The sequence below is a fragment of the Amblyraja radiata genome, chromosome 21 (genome assembly GCF_010909765.2).
Source record: "Amblyraja radiata isolate CabotCenter1 chromosome 21, sAmbRad1.1.pri, whole genome shotgun sequence".
Lineage (NCBI taxonomy): Eukaryota > Metazoa > Chordata > Chondrichthyes > Rajiformes > Rajidae > Amblyraja > Amblyraja radiata.
Window position 1 is genome coordinate 4,224,595 of NC_045976.1, and position 25,745 is coordinate 4,250,339.

Below are 25,745 nucleotides of genomic sequence, written 5' to 3' on the forward strand. Positions count from 1 at the left end.
TGAATGGCCTGGCCTCCACCATCCTCAGGGGGCAGCGAATTCCACAGGTTCACTCATTTCTGAGGGGTAAAAAAATCCTATGTAGTACAGTTTTTAAATGGCCAGCCGCTCATTCCGAGATCGTGATTGACTGCAGGATGGGAAGCACCACACACACAACCCAGTCTACATTGATGCACCGAAGTAGAGATGGTCAAAGGTTCATAAGTTATAGGAGCAGAATTAGGCCATTCAGCCCATCTACTCCGCCATTCAATCATGGCTGATCTATCTTCCCCAGAAAGCTTAAAGTTCCGAGGATTAAATATCACCAGCAATTTGTCCTGGGCTATCAAACCTATGGCCAAGAAAGCACATCCATGCCTCTACTCCCCTAGACGGATTAGAAGGAGTTCGGCATGTCCACAACAACCCTCACCACCTTGTGTAGAAAGCTTCTTATCGGGAAGTATCACAACCTGGATGGAGAAAATCCATCCAAGACTGCAAGAAATTGCAGAGTTGTGGACGTAGCCCAGACCAACACACAAACCACCCTCCCTTCCATTGACTCCATCCTTTGGAAACAACTCCGTGCATTCACCTTCGTGTCCTCTACATATTGGCTGAAGAAACTTTACTGAACACTCGTGATCTCTATAAGATCACCCCTCAGTCTCCTGCAATCCACGAAGGAATAAAGTCCTGGCCTTCCCAACCTCTCCCTATAGCTCAGCCCTCAAGCAACATCCTTCGTAATATGTCCCTGCACACTTTCAATTACTGACATCCTTCCTATAACAGGGAGACCAAAACTGAACACAATACCACAAATGTCTTGAACAGAAACCAAATCTATTCCCCTCTATGAACATTCTCCATCTGGCAGAACTTGTCCTCACCCTCAACAATTTCTGTTTTATAGAACATAGAACAGTACAGGACAGGAACGAGATCTTCGGCCCATTATGTTTGTGCTGAACAAGATGCCAAGTTGAACTGATCTCATCTGCCTGCACATGATCCATGATTCTTTGCACTTACCTGTGCCTATCTTAAAAGCCTCTGAAATGCCGCTATCATATCTGCCTCCACCACCAGTGGAAGTGGAGAGGATGTTTCCACCAGTGGGAGAGTCTAGGACCAGAGGTCACAGCCTCGGAATTAATGGACATTCTTTTGGGAAGGAGACGAGGGGAAATTTATTTAGTTAGAGGGTGGTGAATCTGTGGAATTCTTTGCCACAGTAGGCTGTAGGGGCAAAGTCAGTGTATATATTTCAGGCAGAGATAGATAGATTCTTGATTAGCACGGGTGTCAGAGATTATGGGGAGAAGGCAGAATACGGTTAGGAAAGAGAGATTGATCAGCCATGATTGAATGGCAGAGTGGGCTTGATAGGAGCAGAATTAGGACATTCAGCCCATCACAGATGATCTTATGACCACCCCAGGCAATGCACGGCATGCCACCACTCACTATAAATATATTGCTCTTCACATCTCCATTAAACTTTCCTCCTCTCAATGCTCTCTAGTGTTGTACATTTCCACCCTGGGGAAAGGTTTGACTGTCTATCCTACCCTAGGCCGTAGAAAGCATTTTATCAGGATGCATCAGTTTGGTTTGGGAACAACTCCATCCAAGATCGCAAGAAATTGCAGAGAATTGTGGACGCAGCCCAGACCATCACACAAACCAACCTCCCTTCCATTGACTCCATTTATACCTCACGCTGCCTCGGCAAGGCCAGCAGCATAATCAAGGATGAGTTGCACCCCGACCACTCCCTCTTCTCCCGTCACCCATCAGTGAAAATGCACACCTCCAGATTCAGGGGCAGTTTCTTCCCAGCTGTTATCAGGCAACTGAACCATCCTACCACAGCCAGAGAGCAGTCCTGAACTACTATCTACCTCATTGGAGACCCTTGGACTATCTTTGATCAGACTTTACTGGCTTTATCTTGTACTAAAGGTTATTCTCTTACCATGTATCTGTAAACTGTAAATGGCTAGATTGCAATCATGTATTGTCTTTCCACTGACTGGTTAGCACGCAACAAAAGCTTTTCACTGTACCTCGGTACACGTGACAATAAACTAAACTCAACTAACTATGCCTCTCATCATTTTTATTAACTTCTATCAAGTCTCCCATGCACTTGACGTTCCTGAGTTTTGACTCCAATCACTTTCTCCAAATTAAAGATTAATCCGTGGGCAGTCAAATGGCTCCTAGATATGTCGGCCTTTTGTCGATTACGTTGAACAGTTTTTGTTCCAAACATACACTGGCACCATCTCGACACTTTCTCCGTGACACACTAGGGGGCAATTTACAGAGCGTCAATTACCCTACAAATCCGCGTGCCTTTGGGATATGGGAGGAAACCAGAGCATTCGGCGGTCACAGTGAGAATGTGCCTGGGGACAATCCCCAAGGTCAGGATTGAACCCGGGTCTCTGATGTGAGGCAGCGGGTCTACCAACTGCCTCTGATATTTGTTTCTACTTTTTAATGGTGAACATCTATCTATCTAAACATAACTAAAACTTGTTATCTTGTTATCTTCCGGTTTGGCGGTTTTTCTATTTGCGCAAAAACGATTTGCGAGAGAGCTACGATTTTTCGCCAGTTCACTCCCGTTCTCCTGTGCTGCGAGTGCACCAAGTTTTGTTCCGATCGGTTGAATGTCATAAAAGTTAGCGAGGTTTAAAAAATCATAAAAACTGTGCGTGCTGATTAGTCTCTTCCCCCGTCACTCCCCGGGATGGTCCGCCCCTTCCTGCGCCATCGCGTCTTTACTGGAGTTGAGGGTGGTCGGCGGAGGTTTCAAACCAGACTTTCGGAGGGACCTGAAGCAGCCCAGCCCCGCCCCAAGCAGCCGCCCAGCCCCAAGCACCCCAGCGTTGGAGACCCAGCCTGGAGTCGGAGATGTCGCCAAACGGAAAGCAGAGACTCTGATCCCGGCGGAGAACGACCAGTGACCGGCCCCCTCTGTGAGACCCCATCGCACCGCCAACTCCAGCCACGACCCATCTGGTCCCCCTCGCTGGCTCCTCCCCCGTGATGCCCCCTCTCCCCCATGGCTCTTCCCGTCTTTTCTCCGAGCTCACCCCCCGCCCACACCTCTCCTCCCACAAACCCCCTCCCACACCCCTCCCCCCACAAGCCCCCCTACCCACACACCCCGCCGCCCACAACCTCCCACCACCACCACCCCCTCACCTCCCCGTCCACACACACCCCTCCCTCCCCGCCACACACCCCACTTCCCTTCCCCCCTTTCCTCACGCACATGAAGAGGAGGGAGATGGAGTGCTCGGGGATATGGGCTAATGGTGGAATATTGCGTTGGGGGAACGGGTGTGTGGTGGAATATTGTGTTGGGGAACGTGTTATGTTGGGGGACCAGACCCAACAGGTCCCACTTTGTCTAGTCAACCAGAAAAATTGAAAAATTGAAAATGCCCTGGGAAGCAATTAATATTTAATTCAGCTCAATTGATTATGACAAAGTATATTACCTGTAATCTGCCTTTTTCCATCATAGGCGCTCTGCTTCACTGAAAATAATGGTGTCATTGACCCTACCGCCAGATCTCATCTGTAGGAAGGAACTACAGGTGCTGGTTTACACCGAAGATAGACACAACAAGCTGGATTCGCTCAGCGGGACAGGCAGCATCTCTGGAGAGAAGTAATGGGTGACGTTTGGGGCCGTGATCCTTCTTCAGACTGAGCCAGGGGAGAGGGAGACGTGATATGGAAGGGCAAGGTGTGAAAACAACAGATCAAAGCAGACAATGATAAGAAAATGTAGAATGGTTCGTTGTTGACTGAGGGGAAGGTGACAAGGAGGCTTACAATGAGTAAAATTAATCAGTGAAACTAGTTGGAGAACTAGGGTGGGAGAGGGAGGGAGACAGAGGGAAAGCAAGGGTTACTTGAAGTTCAGCAACTGGAGATTGCTTAGGCCTAGGTGGACTAATCTAATGTAATCTGGTAGGTACACAAAATTGCTGGGGAAACTCAGCGGGTGCAGCAGCATCTATGGAGCGAAGGAAATAGGCGACGTTTCGGGCCAAAACCCTTCTTCAGACTCTAGCATTACTAGCAGCATAATGTAATCTGGTGTTGGCTCAGATTCCCCACTAAAGTATTAGCAGAGGGAAACACTTAAAACAAAATGGTACTATTGCATTTGTCCATGTTTACATGAAAGTTCAGTAACGTTGAAAGCTGTGCAAGTAATTCCCAGCAGCTCCCTGTGAGATTGCAGTCAATTCTCAATGAAATTCCAGTGGGTTTTATTTATCAAACGGCATCAGTGGGGATATTGAAATGAAACACCTGAAACACATGTCACAATGACTCAAGTTCTACAACTATTTCCTTCCAAAATGCCGCTCAATCTTGAACTACTCGTCTTAACACCATGGAACAACATTAATAGTGCCACCATTATGGAGACACATCAGCAGGACAGGTGATCAATGACTCACATTCAGTTCTTAATGAATTGTAGTTTCGGAATGAGGAATTATCCAGTTCGGAGAAATTCCTCCAGAGGGTTTTGGAATTCTGTATCCCAGTGAACTACAGCTTGCTCAGTCTACAGATGCGCCATAGAAAGCATTTTATCGGGATGCATCTCAGTTTGGTTTGGGAACAGCTCCATCCAAGACTGCTAGAAATTGCAGAGAGTTGTGGAGGCAGCCCAGACCATCACAGTCTGAAGAAGGGTTTCGGCCCGAAACGTCGCCTATTTCCTTCGCTCCATAGATGCTGCTGCACCCGCTGAGTTTCTCCAGCATTTTGTGTACCATCACACAAACCAACCTCCCTTCCATTGACCCCATTTACACCTCACGCTGCCTCGACATGACTAGCAGCATAATCAAGGATCAGTCGCACCCTGGCCACTCCCTCTTCCCCCATCGGGCAAAAGGTATAGAAATGTGAAAACGCACACCTCCAGATTTAGAGACAGTTTCTTCCCAGCTGTTAACAGGTAACTGAACCATCCTACCAACAACCAGAGAGCAATACTGAACTACTATCAACCTCATTGGTGATCCTCTGACTATCTTTGATCGGACATTGCTGGCTTTACCTTGCACTAAACGTCATTCCCTTATCATGTATTAATACACTGTAAATGGTCCGATTGTAATCATGTATTGTCTTTCTGCTGGCTGGTTAGCACGCAACAAAAGCTTTTCGCTATACCTCGCTACAGGTGACAATAAACGAAACTGATTTAAGACAGACAGATGGTTGTGGATGCTGCAGCTATCCAGGGGTATGACGCAGAGTGTAAGTTGATCATTCACAGTTTAATTGAATGACAATGGTGATTCCACTGTGAGACATTGATAGCTCCTTTAGTGTGCCTTCCTAAAAAAAAAACCACCCTCTAGTCCCATCTGTCTGACATGTTCAAGGTGACCTGCATTTTATTATCAAACTCATGTGTCCAGTATCTGCGGTATTTTGCTTTTTGTACAATAGCTACTGGTTTCCATAAGAAAGTCACTAACAAAATACAGAAATGCCAGTTTTAGTTTACTAGGTTTTTATCATACACAAATACACACAATTCAGTTTTTGCTGCCGTTTAATACTCAATCTTATTGCCGTCATCCTAACATGTAGCTATATACAAACAAGTAAAACATCACAGATTTTTTTTCCTAATAAAATCAGTTACAATTTGTTTAAAAAAATACAGCCAAAATAGAATTTACACTTGTAGTCTGATTTCAAGACATTTACAGGAGCATTTATACAAAAAGCACACTGGAGGAAATATCTGAGGGGAATTACTGGCAGTATAGACACTGAGCTATCACTAGTGTATGCTATACAGATATGGAATGCAAAGCACTTCAAACCAGAGCGCACACTATCTATAAGCTGCACCTCATTTTGTGTATAATATGTAGTAAGCGACCCTAATGTTATACACGGCTTCAACAGGCCACAATTCCATGTCCTTTAGCACAGGAGAATGAAACCAATTTTTGATTGTCGTGGCAACAACTAGTTATTCGGTGCTAAGTTCCCTCTATTACCTGCGATTCGAGGTGTTTTGTCAAGTAATGGAATTGTTCAGCCTTTCTGCCGGTTGGTTAGCTGTGGATGGATCGAAAGGTGCAATATAAAATCACCAACGTTTCCTCCAGAGTTTTACACCCACAGCCAAATGCTCTGTCAAGCTTTTATGTAAGGAACACATTAATTGTTTGTGGAATCTAGCAATTACATTGACCTAATATTCTTCTACCTGGCTTCTGGATGTGCCTCGAGAGTAGACACACGTTTTTGAAACATACAAGAGCCTTGACTGCGAACTGCACAGAGTGGGTAGAATGGGAAGAGGGGAGTGGGCTTAAAGAATCAGACACAAATATGATTTTTAAATTATATATTTTCTTTTTTTTTATACAAAATAGTCAACTTACGTTATCCTGCAAAAGCTGGTGAGAAAGCTAGCAAATGTCAGAAGCTTCTTTGATACTGTTTCAATTGCTGCCCCATCTGACTTCACAAACCAAAAAAAAACAACCCTCACCCTACCTTCAAATAAAAGCAATGCAGATTCAGACTTGATGGAAATGTGCAGCAGGTTTCGATTGCCAAATGGGGAAAAAAAGGCTTAGAGGAAGGAAAGTAGTTAGCAAAAGAAGTCCAACAAAATATCAGGCAAGGTAATCTCGAGTTCCTCAAGACTAGCATTTCTTTGAGTTCCAAGTTTTTTAACAGGACATTTTATAAAATTCTAAAATTGAATATTGTAAACCACAATTCGTACAGAAAACATGTATTTTGCAAATGACATTCCGTATAACGTTCTGATGCAGGTAAAGCTTCCACTGTAGTGCAGCAGAAAACACTGGCGCAACACGAAAACCGGCTAAACCTGGAACTGTACAGACTAAATACCTAGCAACCATTTTCATTTCATTGGAACATAAATTTGAAGTCAATTACTATACTACAGGAGATTTTAGCACAAAGAAAATTGTGATCAGCCCGACTGCTGGGGCTTTCACCAAAAAGAGGTTCTTTTCTGGAAAAAGTAAATGCAAAAATAGTAACAATTTTCCAATTGTTCTTGATAACGGTATGTGCCACTGGTATTTCTTTGTGGAAATTGGGGTGCATTTTGTTTTCACCTCCTGGGTTACAGATTCTGTAATAATTACAGATCTGAATCACAGATTCTACGATGCATTGATGTACTTTAAATAGGGAAGTGGCTGAAAAATAAACTCCGAAGTGGGAAGGGGTGGCGGGGAAAGAAACTAGAATAGTTAAGGGGGATAAATCTTTGCATTGGCGTTTTCTCGACAGCTTTCAAAGTGCTACAGTAAGGTTTTTTTTATAGCTGCTTTTTATAACAAAACATCCAAATCGAGTTAAATTTGCTTCCTTTTAATTAGTACTGCTGTGCGTGAGTTTAGTATAGAAGTGAGACTGTTTCCTTTGGATGAATACTAGTTGGGGCAGTTTGTCAGTCCATTGAAGGCCAAGTCGTTTCAATGCACTTATTGTTATCAGTTAACTCTATATTGGACCAGACGACTAAATCTAACATTAGTTTGAATGGTTACGCAGCAAAATATAATTTGTCTTCTCTCCTGGTTTTGCTTGTGTTCTTATTCGTTAAAAAGGATACAGGTGTGATATCAATAAAATTAAGCTACCAGATACAATGACACAATCATTTGATAAAAGACAATTTGCCAGCTATTCACAGTTGCCCAATACTTGCCCAAGAAGGTGTCTGATTCTACGTCTAAATGTTATGCTATATACTGGAACAGTCTCAGACATGCAACATTGGTGCCTTATCAATATGCTACCGAGACATTAAACAAGCCCATTGTTCTCAAGTGACTGTTTAGTCAAATACAGTCCTATAAAAATTTAAAAAAAAAGAAAAATCGGGGTAAACAAATATATGATCATGGCGTTTTCAACCCAAGCTGTACACGCATTCTGCAAACTGCAGAAACTAACAATTTAAAAAAAAGAAGGGCTCTTTCATGGTCACTTTTTTTTTATTACAACTGCTATCAAGCACAATTCTTCAATGAAAAATATTCACAGTCTATTCCCCATGAACGGTTTTCTTTCATTCTTTTTTAAAGACTACCCCGTGATTTTTTTTTGTACACGAACAACCTGCAATTGTCCCTCATTGTTGAAGAGAAGGCGAAGAAGCTTGCAAGCAGGTTGCTTTGATTGTTCATAGGTGTTAAATCACACTGCAGACCCTGTGATTTGACTGTTGTACTCTGCCGTTTCCATTCGCAATATGTAAGGTATTATACTGTCAATCTGCACATTTCCTATTAGTCCGGCAAAGAACAGTTCTTCTGTGATGGCAGAACTCATGAGTCGTAGCGCAGGCAATCTAAGCAGCAGTCTTGATAACCTGGAAAAATAAAGGATCATTTTTAGTTTAGTTTAGAGATACAGCATGGACACAAACCATAGCTGATCATCGATCACCCGTCGCACTAGTTCCATGTTATGCCACTTTCCCATCCACTCCCTACACACCAGGGGCGATTTACCTACAGACTCGCACATCTTTGGGATGGGGGAAAGAAACAGGAGCACCAGAAGGAAACCCACGCGGTCACATGGAGAACATGCAAAGTCCACACAGACAGCACCTGAGGTCAGGATGGATCCCGGCCGGGACTCTGGTGCTGTGAGGCAGCAGCTTTACCCGCTGCGCCACCATGCCGCTAAATTACATTTCAAACGCATCAGTTTGACGTTTCAAGGAATTCAAACACACATCACACCAACTGACAAACCTTGCTCTGGCTTGTTTGGTAAAAATATAGCTGCATTCTTCATTTCTACACATTGCCATATTGATTTTAAAGTTAACCGTTTGAAATGAAAGGGTTCACTTGGTACAGCAAGATTTTGGCAGGTGTGTAAAAGTCGCCATACACCCAGATATGTGGTCAACTGTTGGAAGGAGGCAAATGATGTTACAATAGGGTACACAGCAGAGATGGTAGAAAAGCCTGTGCTTCCCAAATGGACCTCATCTATCACCCAAGACTGGAGTGGAAGTGAGTCATCCTTGATCCCAAGGGAATGCCGTAACTGAGGAGAATGTGGTCTCCCAAACAGCAGGAACTCAGTTATCTGGTCTTAGAGACATAGTGTGGAAGCAGGCCTTTCGGCCCATCTTGCCCACACCGATCAACGTCCCACCTGCCTGCATTTGGCATCCCTCCAAACCTGTCCATGTACCTGTCTAATTGTTCCTTAAACTTTGCAATAATCCCTGCCTCAACTACTTCCTCTGTCATCATCAATTATCATGTCACCTCACAGCGTTGTTTATTTGAGTTTTTCTGATTTTAAGTTTAGTTTTCGGTACCACGGTACAGTGAAAGGCTTTTGTTGCGTGCTAACCAGTCAAAAAAGCCTGTACATGATTACAATCAAGTCGTCCACAGTGTATAGATAAAGGAAGTAATGTTTAGTGCAAGATAATGTCCAAAGATAATGTTCAAAGATCTCTAATGAGGTAGATGGGTCAGGATTACATTCTAGCTAATGAGAAGACTGTTCAATTGCCTGATTGCAGCTATGAAGAAACTGTCCATGAATGTGGAGGTATACGTCTCCTATGTACCTCCTGTAACTTCCATGCCTCTTAATTGATGGGAGAGGGGAGAAGTTGGAGTGACCGGGATGAGACTGGTCCTTGATTATGCTGTTGGTCTTGCGAGGTGTAGATGGAATCAATAGAAATGAGGTTAGTTTGCGTGATGGTCTGGGCTGCATCCACATATCTCTGCAATTTCTTGCCACCTTGGATGGAGCTGTTCCGAACCCAGTCTATGATGCACACCGATTAAATGCTTTCTACAGCACATTTGTACAAGTTGGTGAGGGCTGTCGAACTTTTTTAAGCCTGCTAAGGAAATGGAGGTGTTGGTGAGCTCTCTTGGCCATTGTTTCAATGTGGCTGCTCCAGAACAGTTTGTGGTGATATTTATTCCACAGAACTTGTAGCTTTCGACCATCTCTACATGGGCACCATCAATGCACTGGTTTGCTTCCTGAAGTCAATCACAATCTCCTTGGTCTTGCTGACATTGAGGGAGTGGTTGTTGTCTTGGCACCAAGTTAAAAGGTTCTCAATCTCCTTCCTATACACATCTGAATGCCCAGACAGGCTTTGATTTAATGACCCCCATTGCAGTTGGATAGATAGTGCAGCACATCTGACGTTGAAGCCTTGCTCAGAACTGTACTCGAATGTGGGACCACATACTGTGTCCACTTTCCTGAGCATAATCATATGGAATTAACAGGACATCTCCCCGTTGGATTGCAACCTTGTCGTGGTCGGGGAGCTTGTGTGTCTCAGTGACCCCTAGAGCTATGCCAGCGGGAGATTCGTCTCCTGTTAGGGTCTCCCATGCTGGACAGGTCGAAGGGTAGAGGCGAGACGAAGAGCGATCCACTGGTCCACCAGGTTAGAAGTTGAGCACAGGGCTAACAACCCTGTCTCGTAAAACAAATATGTTACGGAAACAGCAACTGAAGGAATCAACACCACTGAAGGAATCAACAACACTATGTTATAGTTTGATCAGCCTTGACCAGAGGAAATACAGAAAATACTGCACATGTAGAATAGTCCAACAGAATGGCAGAAGTAACAGAAAGTTAACATTTTGTTTCACCAAAGCTCTCGACAAGGAGATGCAACCCTAGACCTCAATCTCTTTTGCCTTTCCTAAAACTGAAGAATCTACTTTATTTTTTCTTCTTATCTCTCAAAAGAAACACTGTGGTGAGCTGCAATTTCAAAGTTACAAAACCATTTAACCATAACCCCCCACCTCTCAGTCTGAAGAAGGGTCTCAACCTATTCCTTTTCTCCAGAGATGCTGCCTGACCTGCTGTGACTCCAGCATTTTGTGTCTATATAACCAAAACAATAATTGGTACAGCATCCTGGTACAATATTTAAGAGTTTTTGATCATCAGTTATGACTAATTTCATTTAATATTGTTTATATAGCTACATTTTGAACTAAGAGGAACAAGATAGTCACTAAATCACAAACATACAAGAAAGTTGTTAAAGCAACATTCGAAAAATAAAAATATGAATAGTGTTGTTTTTCTTAACTCGCACTTCATTGTGTGAGCCATCTGCTCATCAGCTGTGGAGCAGAATTGAGTAACATTAATGATTTAGTAGGGCCTCAGTCATTCTTGGGTGTCCGTCGCAAGCTGTAGGATGTACTTTGTCACGACTGATTTTGAGACACACTGCCACCACTTTCAGGGACTGACCTTCACACCCACTTCACACTGTGAGCAGGAGGAAGCTTGTCGGAACAGCAGTAGTAGATATTCACCCCTTCAGCTTGCATGTGATCCAATGAGACCAGAGCCAATTTATATCACCATCTGTCATATTTTATAACAGCCTTGCCTAGAAAGGTTCTCAGATTTAAAATTATTGATGTTTCATCAAGAGTTTAGTTTTAGTTTAGAGATACAGTGCGTAAAGAGGCCCTTCGTCCCACCGAGTCCGTGCCGACCAGCAATCCCCACACACTAGCACTATCCTACACGCACGGGACAATTTACAATCTTTACCGAAGCCAATTAACCTACAAACCTGTACGTCTTTGGAATGTGGAAGGAAACCAGGGCACCCAGAGAAAACCCACGCAGTCACAGGGAGAAAATTCCATACAGACAGCACCCGTAGTCAGGATCGAACCCGGTTTCCGGTGCTGTGGGGCAGCAACTCTACCACTGTGTCACCACGCTGCGTTAAAAGCTTTTCTCAATTAGTGAATGTAAGAGATTCTCAATTTCTTTTAAATGATCAACTTCTGATTTTGAGGCTGTCTCTTTTTTCCAGATTCTCTAAAGAATGGAGAATGATATACAACACCGTCAGGTCATTTCAAAATCTTAAAACATCAAAGTATATCTTAAATCTCTATATTTCAGGAAACGCAGGTCTAGCTTTAGTAATCTCTCTGCATAATCTTGGACTCTGGCAATATTGTCCAGCAAATGCAAGGATATATAACTTTCAGCCCGAAATGTTGCCTATTTCCTTCGCTCCATAGATGCTGCTGCACCCGCTGAGTTTCTCCAGCACTTTTGTCTACCAACGATATATAACCTTTCCAAGTCCAAACCAAAATATACTTTAGAGAGCTGCTGCACCCGCTGAGTTTCCCCAGCAATTTTGTGTATATTCCAGCATCTGCAGTTCCCTTTTGAACACTTGGTATACTTTAGAGAAGTGTCTCTAGAGTCATAGAGTGATACAGTATGGAAACAGGCCCTTCGGCCCAACTTGCCCACATCAGTTAACATGCCCTAGCTATACTAGTCCCACCTGCCTGCGTATGGTCCATATCCCTCCAAACCAGTCCTATCCATGTACCTGTCTGACTGTTACTTAAACGTTGGGATAGTCCCAGCCTCAACTACATCCTCTAGCAGCTTGTTCAAAGGTTTCAAAGGTCTTATTGTCACATGTACCAATTAAGGTACAGTGATATGTGAATTACCATACAGCCATACGAAAAAAAAAGCAACAAGACACACAACTACATAAAAGTTAACATAAACATCCACCACAGCGGATTCTCCACATTCCTCACTGTGATGGAAAGCAATAAAGTCTAATCTTCTTTCCTCATTTTTCTCCCGTGGTCGGGGCGGTCGAAGCTCCTGCGGATTGAGGTTCCCGAAGTCGGTCTCTGACTAGAGACAGCGAGCTCCACGATGTTAAAGTCCGCAGGCACCCACGGTAGAGCTCAAAGGTCGATCCCTGGCAAATGGATCGCAAGCTCCTAGATGTTAAAGTCCCGCAGCTCCCGTGGTGGAGCTCTCAAAGTCGGCCTCCAGCCAAGGCCGCCAACTCCTCGATGTTAAGCCGCAGTGCGGACGGAGATACGATACGGAAATAAATCGCATCTCCGTCGAGGTAAGAGATTAGAAAATGTTTCCCCCAAACCTCGCCCTCACCCCCCCCACTTAAAAACAAGCTAAAGAACACAAAAAACATACATTTACACCCACACCCACTACACTTTGAGTGTAAAAGTTACCCCTCGGATTCCTATTAAATCTTTTCCCTGTCACCTTCACCTTAAATCTATGTCCTCTAGTCCTCGATTCACCTACTCTGAGCAAGAGAGTCCGAGTGCATCTACCTGATCTATTTCACTCATGATTTTACACATCTCAATAAGATCACCCCTCATCCTCCTGCGCTCCAGGGAATAGTGTCCCAGCTTACTCAACCTCTCCCGATAGCTCACACCCTCTAGTCCTGGCAGCATCCTCGTAAATCTTCTCTGTACCCTTTCTAGCTTGACAACATCTTTCTTATAACATGGTGCCCAGAACTGAACACAATACTCTAAAAGCAGTCTCACAAACATTTTATACCACTGCAACATAACCTCCCAACTTCTATACTCAATATTCTGACTGATGAAGGCCAATGTACCAAAAAGCTTTTTGACCACCTTATCTACCTGCGACTTGACCCGGGTAGACCCAAGTAAACCAAACCCAAGTAGTGTTGAATCTTGAACTGAAGCAAGTTTCTCCCTATTGTATGTGTCTCTCTGGTTACAAAGATTAACTATTCCTTTTCAAAAAGTATATGTGGCAACGGACTATATTTATACAAAGGAATCACCGGTCTTCCTAGCCTTTCCTCATTTCACGAAAATACTTGGATCTATTCTTTAGTGGCCCATATTGCCATTAATTACACAGACATCCATTCATCAGAGTTTGCCCACCCGTCTAATTTTAATCTACTGTCCACACTCCCCTCTATGCCATCACTCATAGATCAGCAGCAAACTGAGTTTCCATCCATTATCCCACCCTACATTAGTACTGAACTATTTCTCACCCCGGCAAATAATTTGCCTTCAATTTCACGGACTTGCATGTAGTTCCAGAAGGCATTTAAGAAGATTTCACGTGTAATTTGGCTACATATAGTCCATTACTTCTCGCATTTAATTTGGTTTGTTCAGCATTAACAATCTTTCACAAAACCATATTAGCTTTCTCTAATCAGCTATAACTCCTCAAAGTGTTCGCCCGTCTATTTTTAGATTGCATAATTTCCCCAGCAGTTTTGTTTGTAATTTTTGTGCGCAAGGGGAATGAAGATAATTGGAAGATTTATGGCTAAACCATCCACAAATTCCAATACCTTTTCCCTCTAGTTTAGTTTAGAGATACAGCACGGAAACAGGCCCTTTGGCCCACGCCGACCAGCGATCCCCCGCACACTAACATTATCCTACACTACGAATAATTTTTACATATATACCAAGCCAATTTTACCTCAAAACCTGTACGTCTTTGTACTGTGGGAGGAAACCGAAGTTCTCAGAGAAAATTTGATTTGAGTATAGGAGCAGGTAGGTTCTACTGCAGTTGTACAGGGTCTTGGTGAGACCACACCTGGAGTATTGCGTACAGTTTTGGTCTCCTAATCTGAGGAATGACATTCTTGCCATAGAGGGAGTACAGAGAAGGTTCACCAGACTGATTCCTGGGATGTCAGGACTTTCATATGAAGAACGACTGGATAGACTCGGCTTGTACTCGCTAGAATTTAGAAGATTGAGGGGGGATCTTATAGAAACTTACAAAATTCTTAAGGGGTTAGACAGGCTAGATGCAGGAAGATTGTTCCCGATGTTGGGGAAGTCCAGAACAAGGGGTCATAGTTTAAGGATAAAGGGGAAATCTTTTAGGACCGAGATGAGAAAAACATTTTTCACACAGAGAGTGGTGAATCTCTGGAATTCTCTGCCACAGAAGGTAGTTGAGGCCAGTTCATTGGCTATATTTAAAAGGGAGTTAGATGTGGCCCTTGTGGCTAAAGGAATCAGGGGGTATGGAGAGAAGGCAGGTACAGGATACTGAGTTGGATGATCAGCCATGATCATATTGAATGGCGGTGCAGGCTTGAAGGGCCAAATGGCCTACTCCTGCACCTATTTTCTATGGTTCTATGTTTCTAAAACCCATGTGGGAGAATGTACAAACCTCGTACAGACACGCACCCGGAATCAGGATCGAACCTGGGTCTCTGGCGCTGTAGGTGCTGTAAGGCAGCAACTCTACCGCAGCGCCACTGTGCCGCCCTTATACAATCACAAAGTCCTGGTGTTTTGTTGATCTTTAACAACGCTAGCAAATTACTCGCTTAATGCTAGCTTTAGTTATTTCCAGATATTCATTTATTTGTCAGATCTGGTACCTTATCCTATTAAATAATTAATCAGGTTTTTTACTTCATAATTCTGAACCTACTTTGGCCTTAATTTTTGCAACTGAAGAAGTATCTTCATCTGGTTTTAAGGGTCCAAATTTCTTAGATCAGCTATTTTCCTTCTGATAACCTGTCACACATATACCCACCAGAAAATTTGAAGAAATGTCAGGTCATTGATCGATTGATCTTATTTACATAGATATCCAAAAGGCGTTTGAAGAAGTCCATCATAAAAGACTACCAGGGACAGTTAAAATGTATGAAATTGAGGAAAAACTATTGAGCAGTTAGGAAATAGACAACCAGCAGGAAAGAGGCAGATAATCAAATTGGCAGAACATAATTTGAAGCTTAGTATAAACATCGGTATTGGGACATTAACAAGTCACTGCACTTGTAAATGAAAACTAGACTAAGTGGGACCCGTTGGGTCCCAGCTTCACACGGGAGGGCTGGTCCCCCAATGTAATATTCAACCTCTCCACCAATTCCAATATACACACTCACACACTCATACACCCTCCACTTCACACACGCACACACACACATACACACTCACTCACTCACTCACATACACACTCACACACATACACTCACGCAGACAGACTCATATACACCCAGACACACACATACACTCACACACACACGTAGCCTCTCCCTCGCGATCTTGCAGAGCGACTGACTCACGTCCAGGCATCCGGGGTTTTATAGTCCTGCCCCCCCCTCCCCCGGAAGGGGCTTTACCTTCATACCTGATGACCGCAAGGTTTTTTTTAAACACTCCTAACTTTTATATTTTTCATCGATGGGAAAAATCCTCGGGGCTGGAGGACTGTGAGTATGATGGCCAAAAATCACAGCGTTACAGGATAGTGTTTTTTCAAAAATCAATATACAGCACAGACAGGAAGTGGTCAAGATGAGACTTTTAATTACATAGATGAAGAGAAGATGGAAAGCCAGATATCCAAGTTTGCAAATGCCACAAAAACAGTTGGCATTATGAGCAGTGTATTTCTTGGAAGTATAAAATCACAAAATGATATTGGCAGATTAAGCAAAAGGGAATGAATGGACAATGTATTTCAAAGCAAACAAATGTGCAGTCATCGAGTTAAAGGCAAGGGTAGACTTCTAACTAAATGAAAAAACCTGAAGGCAATATGGTTCAAGGGCCCTTTGTAATCTGTGCATGAATCAAAACAACATCATGGATAAGTACAGAAAATAATCAAAATGTCTAACAGGACCTTGGTCCTTGTTTCTAGAAAATCAGAATCAGGTTTATCAAACTATTAAAAATAAATTAAATTAAAAATAAATTGGAACTTCATTGCTGGATCTACCACAGAGGGGTCTTGAACTACGCTGTTCTTTGCTATCCAAATGAAATAGAAAATTACAATCCCATTTTACTGGTTTCACCACACTTCTCTCAATTTATTAATTCAGACTTTAAGATGAGGTTTATGTTTAGTTTATTGTCACGTGTACTGAGGTAGGGTCGACGTTAATGAGAGTTGATGAGGACATGCCGAACTTGCTCATCCGTGGAAGGAAGCAGGAGGGTTGGTGTGAATTCTTGGCCATCTCTTCGACGTGGTTAGTCCAGGAAAAGTTGATAGTGATATTTACTCCTAGGATCTTGAAGTTCTCAACCATCTCCACTTTGGCACTGTCAATGTATACCAGGGTATGAGTTCTTCGTTTCCTGAAGACTATTATTAACATCATCTCCTTTGTCTTGCTGACACTGAGAGAAAGGTTGTTGTCTCGACACCAGGGCATGAGGTTCTCAATCTAATTTCTGTACTCCGTCTCATCAATATTTGATATCCAGCCCACAATGGTGGTGTCGTCCGCGGATTTGTAAATTGAATTGGATTTGTACTTGGTTCCAATGTCATAGGTGTACAAGGAGTAAAGAAGGAGGATAACACATCCTTGCGGAGCACCAGAGTTGAGGATTATGGTAGAGGATGATTTCTCCCCTACCCTCAATGATTGTGGTCTGTTGGTCAGGATGTCGAGGATCCAGTTGCAGAGGGGAGTGCTGACACTGAGTTCCATGAGTTTGGTGAACGAGCTTGGATGGAATAATGGTATTAAAAGCAGAGCTGTAATCTATGAATAGAAGTCTGACGTAGGAGTCCCTCTTATCCAGGTGTTCCAGGGATGGGTGTTGGGCCAGGTGGATGGCATCAGCTGTGGACCTGTTGTGAACTGCAGTGGATCAAGGCTGTTTGGTAGACTGGATTTAAAGCGTTCCATCACCTGCTTCTCAAAGCACTTATTTGGAAAATCAGCTTTGAAATTTGTCTCTAGTAACAACAACTGGACCTAAATGCATGAGTGCATTAAATAAATGCATATGCTGTGGTTATTGTACTGTTACAGAAGATTCGGTTACACGTTGCATATGGCAGCAAATAAAACAATTAATTAATACAAACACTCTTTATTAAATCAAGAAAGAATCAAACAACTGCACTACGAGGCATTTGAAGTTCAGCCAAAATTGGCAGTGAAAAAGAGACAATAAATGCTAACATAATTTGCAAAGTGGGTCAGTTGTTTTGCTAGAAGGAACAATGTTAAATTGATTCTTTTTCACTGGCAATTTTGTCTGGACTTCAAATATAAATGCCTGAATGTTGCTGTTGATTTATCTTGTTAATCAAAACCAATATTTCCATTATATATATTGAATAATTCAAACAAAATGTATCGAAGTAAAGAATTGAGAGTTGGTGGGACACAGCATTTAGTAGAGTTTTATTTATTGTGTACCGAGTGAAAAGCTTTTGTTGTGTGCTAACCAGTCAGCGGAAAGACAATACAATGATTACAATCAACCCATCCACAGTGTACAGATACAGGATAAAGGGAATAAAGCTTAGTGCAGGATGAAGTCCAGTAGAGTCTGATTAAAGATAGTCTGATGGTCTCCAGTGAGATAGATAGTAGCTCTCTAGTTGTTGATATTATAGTTCAGTTAAAATATTCAATATGAAACATGGTCCCTAGAACTCAAATGAGATGTTGGGTCAGTATCACAAATGGGCAGAGCCTACTTGAGATAATGACAAACACCAGCAAACAAAGACAAAAAAATGTCCAGGCGGCGTAATTCAGTGCCACACTACAGCAATCCACACTGTCACCCTAAGGCAGCATTGTCAAATGAAGGTGTAAAGAGAATGCAATGAGCAGGTTAAACTGGAACATTCGGAGGATCACATACAAGTGCATGAATTTTGTTTTCTTTGGCCAATTTTGCTTTTAAAACTGCTAATATAGCAAAATCGATTGTCATGTGAAGTTGGTTATCTTGGTGTAGTGTTGGTGTATGAAGGGGAAGTCTTGTTATGAGCCTTTGGTCTTGTCCGAAGGCATGGTCCATGCCAGGAACACTGGAATGAGCACTCCAGACCAGCTGTCGTTCAAGTGGAATCCCCAATGGGTAGAAGAGCCTGTGACTTGCTGCTTCACCTTACTTTAAATGTTTTGCTGAATGTTTCCCTTTTGTTTATAAATTAGTTACAGCTATGTTGTCACTCTCTTCACTGATGGGCCAAACATAAAAGTACAGTGGCCCAGATAGGTTGGATTTTAACAGCGTTATAAAAGACACGCAGAAATTAATGAATTAAACCAGGACAAACAAAATTTGGTGGCCACTCTTGCGTTGTCTGAGGAACCGTGGAAACTTCAGTATGACAAGAGTTAAGATAGCTGCGCAGTACAAGGACCTTTGAAGATCCTGTGATGAACAGCACGAGGTTCTTGATAGTCACCCAATGACTTACAGCTAGCTATAGCCTAGAGCACAAGGTTCTTGATCGTCATTCTTACTAAAAATTGAATACAAATAAAGGATTGAATAGCATGTAGTTTTATTTGTATTAGTGTTATTATATTTGTGTTAATGTTTCCGAGAATGTATTGTGATCGATGATATGAAATTAGAAAGTGCGCACCATTTCAAGGGTCACAAATCTGTGTAAAAGCTGAGTGTTGCGAGTGGAATTTCAGAGTAGTACGGTAACTGGGACTGTGCTGCTCTTCTTGAGCACAAGAAAATAAAGTGTGTGTGGAAAACCAACGCACGTTGTTAGAGTCCAGTTGATTGATAACGGCAGAACTAAATGTAGCTCTAACAGAGGAAGTGGGGGGGGGAGTGGGGGGGTGGGGGGTAAAACAGCTCAGGGACGAGCAGAAGGTAGAGCACAAACTATCATTGACTGTGGATTATGCCGATACCGGTCAATGCAGCCTGATCCTATCTTCCAGCCTACAACTCTATTCACCTTTTTAGTACAGTAAACCTTTGCTATAACGCTTTGAATTCCCTGCCACAGAGGGCAGTGGAGGCCAAATCACTGGATGGATTTAAGAGAGTTAGATAGAGCTCTAGGGGCTAGTGGAATCAAGGGATATGGGGAGAAGGCAGGCACGGGTTATTGATTGGGGACAATCAGCCATGATCACAATGAATGGTGGTGCTGGCTCGAAGGGCCGAATGGCCTCCTCCTGCACCTATTTTCTATGTTTCTATGTTTCTAACGGACCATGGGGGTTGGGGCATTTGTTTTTGCCGATTGTCCACTATAATCGAGTGAGGGAGGGTAAATATTAACTAGTTTAATCCAAGGCTGGTTGGAAAGATTGTAGTTTGTAAACATGGTGAGAGTTTCTGCATCCATCCAACCATTATCTCAATGCAGCAAGTTCTGGATCCCCTTGGTCTCAGCCCTCTGGGTTTAAAAGAGACATCTAATTTCCCCTCTAATATTTCTACCATTAAATGTACGCTCCTTGTTTTATGAGCTGGACACACTTGTATCTCCATACTTCGTTAATGACCCCCCTCAGCCTCTTCAGAAACCAAGGAGCTGTTCCAACAAAAACAATTTGTTCAGCCTCCCTGAAGCATTATGTAAAAATGCATTTTCCAAAGGACAAAGTTGTCTCAAAAACAACGGTCAGATTTTGCTAATCGTGACCACATAACACGACAATGATGCTGTCATGTAATATGCGATCACAGGCTCAATGGCCATCAAAGAGAATTAACATTTTCAAGGGAGATTTTGAAGAACTGCATGCAAAACCCAGCAAAAATAGGATGGCAAGTGAAGTGTGCAATCCAGCCTGAAGCTCTACTGAAATTGGGCACATTAGTTATGGAGTTTAGATTAGTTTAGTTTGGAGATACAGCGCAGAAACAGGCCCTTTGGCCCACCGAGTCCACGCTGACCAGCGATCCACCAGCCATTCCTGCACATTAACACTATCGTACACACTAGGGACAAATTTTAAAAACATTTTTACCATGCTAATTAACCTACAAACCTGCACGTCTTTGGAGTGTGGGAGGAAACCGAAGCCAGGATCAAACCCGGTTCTCTGGCACTGACAGCAACTCTACCGCTGTGCCTTAGCTGTTGGCTCTTTCAGAGGCAGCTTATCAAATATTTAGCCTTGCTGTGTCACTTGTCACTCCGAGGTAAACAGAGAAAAACAAACAAACTAATAATATAATGATGGCGTATCTCAGCGGATCAGGAAATATCTCTGGAGAACAAGGATCGTTGATGTTTCGGGTCGGGACCCTTCTTCAGACTGTCACAACTATTTGGCTGATGGGCAGAGTGATCCCTTAAGGTGTTGAGAAATGGAAAAACTAATTGGAGCTGGTGCAATCTGGTTATGCCACACATTTTCCAGAAGAGCCACAAAATAATTGTTGGACTACACATTGTGCAAAACAAAACAAAGTCCTGGAGTAATTCAGCAGAACAGCTAGCATCTATGGTGGAAATACATAGGCGACGTTTTGTGTCCCGACCTATTTCAGACTGATTGTAGTAGGGGGGGGGGGAGAAAGCTGGAAAAGAGAGGTGGGGGCAGGACGAAGCCTGCCAAATGATAGGCGAATATAGGTGAGGGAGAGGGGGTTGATTGCCAGATTGGGTGGAGTGAGTGACAAGGGCTAGAGGTGAAAAGGAGACAAAATGGTGTCAGATAAGGAAAGAAGAGTGAAATGTGAAGCCAGAGAGAGGACATATGGGCAGAAGGGGACAAGAGGAGAGGAGAAAAGTGGTGGGAAAATGTGTGTGTGGGAAACGGGAGTGGGCACGAGAAAGAGAATGGGAAGAAGTATTTCTTGAAATTTGGGAATTCAGTGTTCATAACGATGGATTGTAAGCTCCCCAAGACTAGGAGGTGCTGTTCCTCCAGTTTGTGTGTCTCCACTCTGGCAATGGATGCGGCCAAGGACAGAAATGTGCCTGTCAAAAAGACTTTTAGATGCTGTTATTGCACCTGCCTCAACTACTTCTTCTGGCAGCTTGTTCCATATACCTACCACCTTCCACCCTCACGTTTCTTGTTAAATCTTCCCCCTCTCACCTTAAACCTACGTCCTCTGGTTCTTAATTTCCCTACCCTGACAATTAGTCTCAGGGCGTTCACCAGATCTGTTCCCCTCATGCACCAAGGAATAAAGTCCTTGCTTGCCCAACGTCTCCCTATAAGCCAAGGCCTTGAATCCTGGCCACATCCCTGTAAATCTTTTATGCATGCTTTTTAGTTTAATGGCATCTTTCCTATAGCAGGGTGATTAAGAATGAACATCCTGTGTAGTCGTCCTACTAGTTCCACTGTTCACATCCCTGTATCCCTTCGTTATCACATCTTCCCCAGCCAACAATGGGCCATTGTGGGCTCCGCCCTTCCTTGGTCATGTTTTGCAGGCCCTGATTTGTTCTGGCCTTTTCCCACCCCCCCCCCCCCCCCCCCCCCCCACTTTCAGTCTGAAGAAGGGCTCCAACCTGAAACCGCCGGCTCCACCCATCCCTTCTCTCCAGAGATGCTGCCCGTCCCGCTGAGTTACTCCAGCATTTTGTGTCTATCTTCGGTGTAAACCAGCACCTGCAGTTCCATCCTACACAATACTCCAAATGTGGCTTCACCAATTCTTGTACAACTGTAACATAATGCGCCAACTTTTATACTCCGTTCCGTTCCCTGACTGATGAAGAGATACTGATGAAGAACAGCAGACCAAAAGTTTTTGTTACCATCCTATCTACCTGCAACGCCAGTTTCGCTCGTTTTATGCTCCCCCTAAAAGATATACCAAATGTACACCACTTTCCAGTGTACCCAAATAATTCTGCAGAATGTGACCAACATTAAGTGGCATATCAGGCAATCCGAGAAATACGTTTGACATGCCTGAAGTACATCCAAATCATGCTTCAATTAAGCTGTAAAAACAAATATCCTCATACCTGTAAGAATCATCTGGGTAGGCTTTTGCTTCATAATCCTGGAGTTCCATATATGCCTTCTCTTGAAACTTATCAATTTGTGCAGCATTAATTAGGCCTGGGTGGTCTAAGAAAGTCAAATGAAAGATGCTTAGATTGTTGCACAGAATTTATATTCTAGAGGAAAATTATAATCATCTCTTTTTTGTGGTTGCAATAACAATCAAGCAACCACAACTATTCACAACCATTACATCTTGGACCTGATGTTTGATTAAAAGTGAAGTTACTCATAGATTTCATAATCACACAGTGTGAAAACAGGCCCTTAAGTCCACCTTGCCTACACAGACCAATGTGTCTCATCCATACTAGTCCCACCTACCCGCATTTGGCCCGCATCCCTCCAAACCAGTCCTATTCACCTGTCTAAATGTTTCATAAACTTTGGGATAGTCCCTACCTCGACTAGCTCCTTTGTGTGAAAAATGTTACCCCTAACGTTCCTATTAAATCTTCCCATCCCTCACCTTAAACCTGTGTCCTCTGGTTCTCGATTCAACTACGCTGGCCAACCGACTCTGTGTGTCTACCCAATCTCATGAATGTGTACACCTCTATAAGATCACCACTCAACTTCCTGCGTTCCAAGGAATGACTATCAGTGATTCCATCTTCCACAGGATTTCCTGAAGTCCACACAGATGGTGCTTTGGTGGACAAATATTTAAATCAGGGCAACTTGAAGGCGTATAGTCAGATATCACGGGGATGAGATTACACAAATATTTTCCCCACACACACACAGCTTAAAATAAGCCATGAGAAGTGTGGTAAAGTTCAAACAGGTTTGAGAAAGTCACACTCTTTGTTTGGTCGTGTTGTTTCGTTTATTTTAGAGATACAGCACGGAAACAAGCCCTTCAGCCCATCGAGTCCCCGCCGACCAGCGATCCCTGCACACCAGAGACAATTTCCATTTTTACCAAAGCTAATGAGCCTACAAATATGTACATCTTTGGAGTGTGGGAGGAAACCGGAACACCCGGAGAAAACCCACGCAGGTCACGGGGAGAACGCACAAATTCCATACAGACAGCATTGAAACATAGAAAATAGGTGCAGGAGTAGGCCATTCGGCCCTTAATAAGCATGATAACATCCAAGTAAGCTCTGAACTAGATAGGATTGGGGGCACTGGCTTTGTCTTTTTGCACTATCATATTCAATATGATCATGGCTGATCATTCAACTCAGTATCCTGTACCTGCCTTCTCTCCATACCCCCTGATCCCTTTCACCACAAGTGCCACATCTAACTCCCTCTTAAATATAGCCAATGAACTGGCCTCAACTACCTTCTGTGGCAGAGAATTCCAGAGATTCACCACTCTCTGTGTGAAAAATGTTTTCCTCATCTCGGTCCTAAAGGAATTCCCCCTTATCCTTAAACTGTGACCCCTTGTTCTGGACCTCCCCAACATCGGGAACAATCTTCCTGCATCTAGCCTGTCCAACCCCTTAAGAATTTTGTAAGTTTCTATAAGATCCCCCCTCAATCTTCTAAATTCTAGCGAGTACAAGCCGAGTCTATCCAGTCTTTCTTCATATGCAAGTCCTGACATCCCAGCAGCCGTGGTCAGGATGGAACCCGAGTCTCTGGTGCTGTAAGGCAGCAACTCTACCGCTGCGCCACCCTATACATCTTGCCTGTATACATTTCAGCGTTCCTCACCTGGACTAAAGAGTACGATTGCTTTCAGGTAGGCGTACTCGTATCCATCCAGAGTTAGTTTGACCATGCTGTTGCAGAACTCCTGCAGCTTCCAGATGTGTTCCATCACCACTTTCACTCGGTCTGCCGACAATTTATCTGTTTATTAAAAAAACAAAAATCATCACGACTCAACCTCCAAATAGACTGGTTCAACAGAAACAAGTCATCGTGTTGCAAATACTTTACACGGTTTACAGGAGTCGCTGCCTCAAAAAGCAGCCGGCATCATCAGAGACCTACACCACCCTGGCCACACTCTTATTTCACTCCTGCCATCGGGAAGATATAGGAGCCTGGAAACTGTAACATCCAGGATCAGGATCAGCTTCTTCCCTCCAGCCATCAAGCTATTAAGCACGATAACATCCAAGTAAGCTCTGAACTAGATAGACTTGAGGGGCACTAGCTTTGTCTTTTTGCACTATCATTGTTTGTTATGTGTTAGTATATTGTTCACAGAGCACTATCTTTACATATTCTGTCATGCTGCTGCAAGGAAGAATTTAATTGTTGTGTTGGGACATATGACAATAAAACACTCTTGACAATACAATGATACTGAACTACTGCACATTTTGTCGTCAGCCTAATTTATCCATTTCCACCACCCCTTCTGATTATGCTGCTCCACAGAGACTAAACTTCTTTTGTGAACTACTCTTGCATTTCCTCAAGTGTTCTTTTACATCCTCACAACTTAAGGTGGGCGCTCCCAGTCCGGTAAAACATGCCAAAGGTTTACAATATGACACTGGACGCTAATCCTACCCCGTTGCTGAATACCTTCCAGTAATTGAAATAATAAATGGACAATTATATTTATTCATTCGTGCGAGTGAAGACTAATTTGCTGCACAGCTCTCCCACAGTTTAACAAAGGGGTTTTGGTTCCTAAAGAACCATTTGTTGTGCAAATATTTATGTTGCAATAGGTACAGTGATCCCTTTTATTTGTGTGGGGAATACCAGCTGCCGTGGACGGTGAGAAGAGATGTCAGGAGCTAGTCAATCCCCTCCCAGAAAGGATGCAGCAAATCAAAAGCACACCATGCTAGTTTGATGAGCTGAAGCATACAGATCATCGAGAGGCAACTGTGGCCAGATAGAAGAACACAGATGGAATCCTCCCCCTCCCATGTCATTTAAAATAGTGTTTAAGAAGGAACTGCAGATGCTGGAAAATCAAAGGTACACAAAAATGCTGGAGAAACTCAGCGGGTGCAGCAGCATCGATGGAGCGAAGGAAATAGGCAACGTTTCGGGCCCCGAAACGTTGCCTATTTCCTTCGCTCCATAGATGCTGTTACACCCACTGAGTTTCTCCAGCATTTTTGTGTACCTTCATTTAAAATAGCGAATATAT

The 25,745-nt window shown here is 43.2% G+C and overlaps 1 protein-coding gene across 10 annotated transcripts in view; it reads right to left on the minus strand.

Annotated features, from left to right (window-relative positions):
* Positions 1-5,543: 5,543 nt before the first annotated feature.
* nr2c1 (nuclear receptor subfamily 2 group C member 1) overlaps positions 5,544-25,745 on the minus strand; it is a 132,596-nt gene continuing 112,394 nt past the window's right edge. For 7 of the 10 annotated variants that reach the window (XM_033039398.1, XM_033039394.1, XM_033039391.1 and 4 more), the window contains 3 exons: positions 24,341-24,478; positions 22,627-22,732; positions 5,544-8,428 (listed from right to left, as the gene is read on the minus strand). In XM_033039398.1, coding sequence (XP_032895289.1) covers positions 8,254-8,428; positions 22,627-22,732; positions 24,341-24,478 — 419 coding nt within the window. In that variant the 3' untranslated portion in view covers positions 5,544-8,253. The remainder of the gene's footprint in view (positions 8,429-22,626; positions 22,733-24,340; positions 24,479-25,745) is intronic. The other 3 variants (XM_033039396.1, XM_033039395.1, XM_033039392.1) reach the window with 1 other exon arrangement.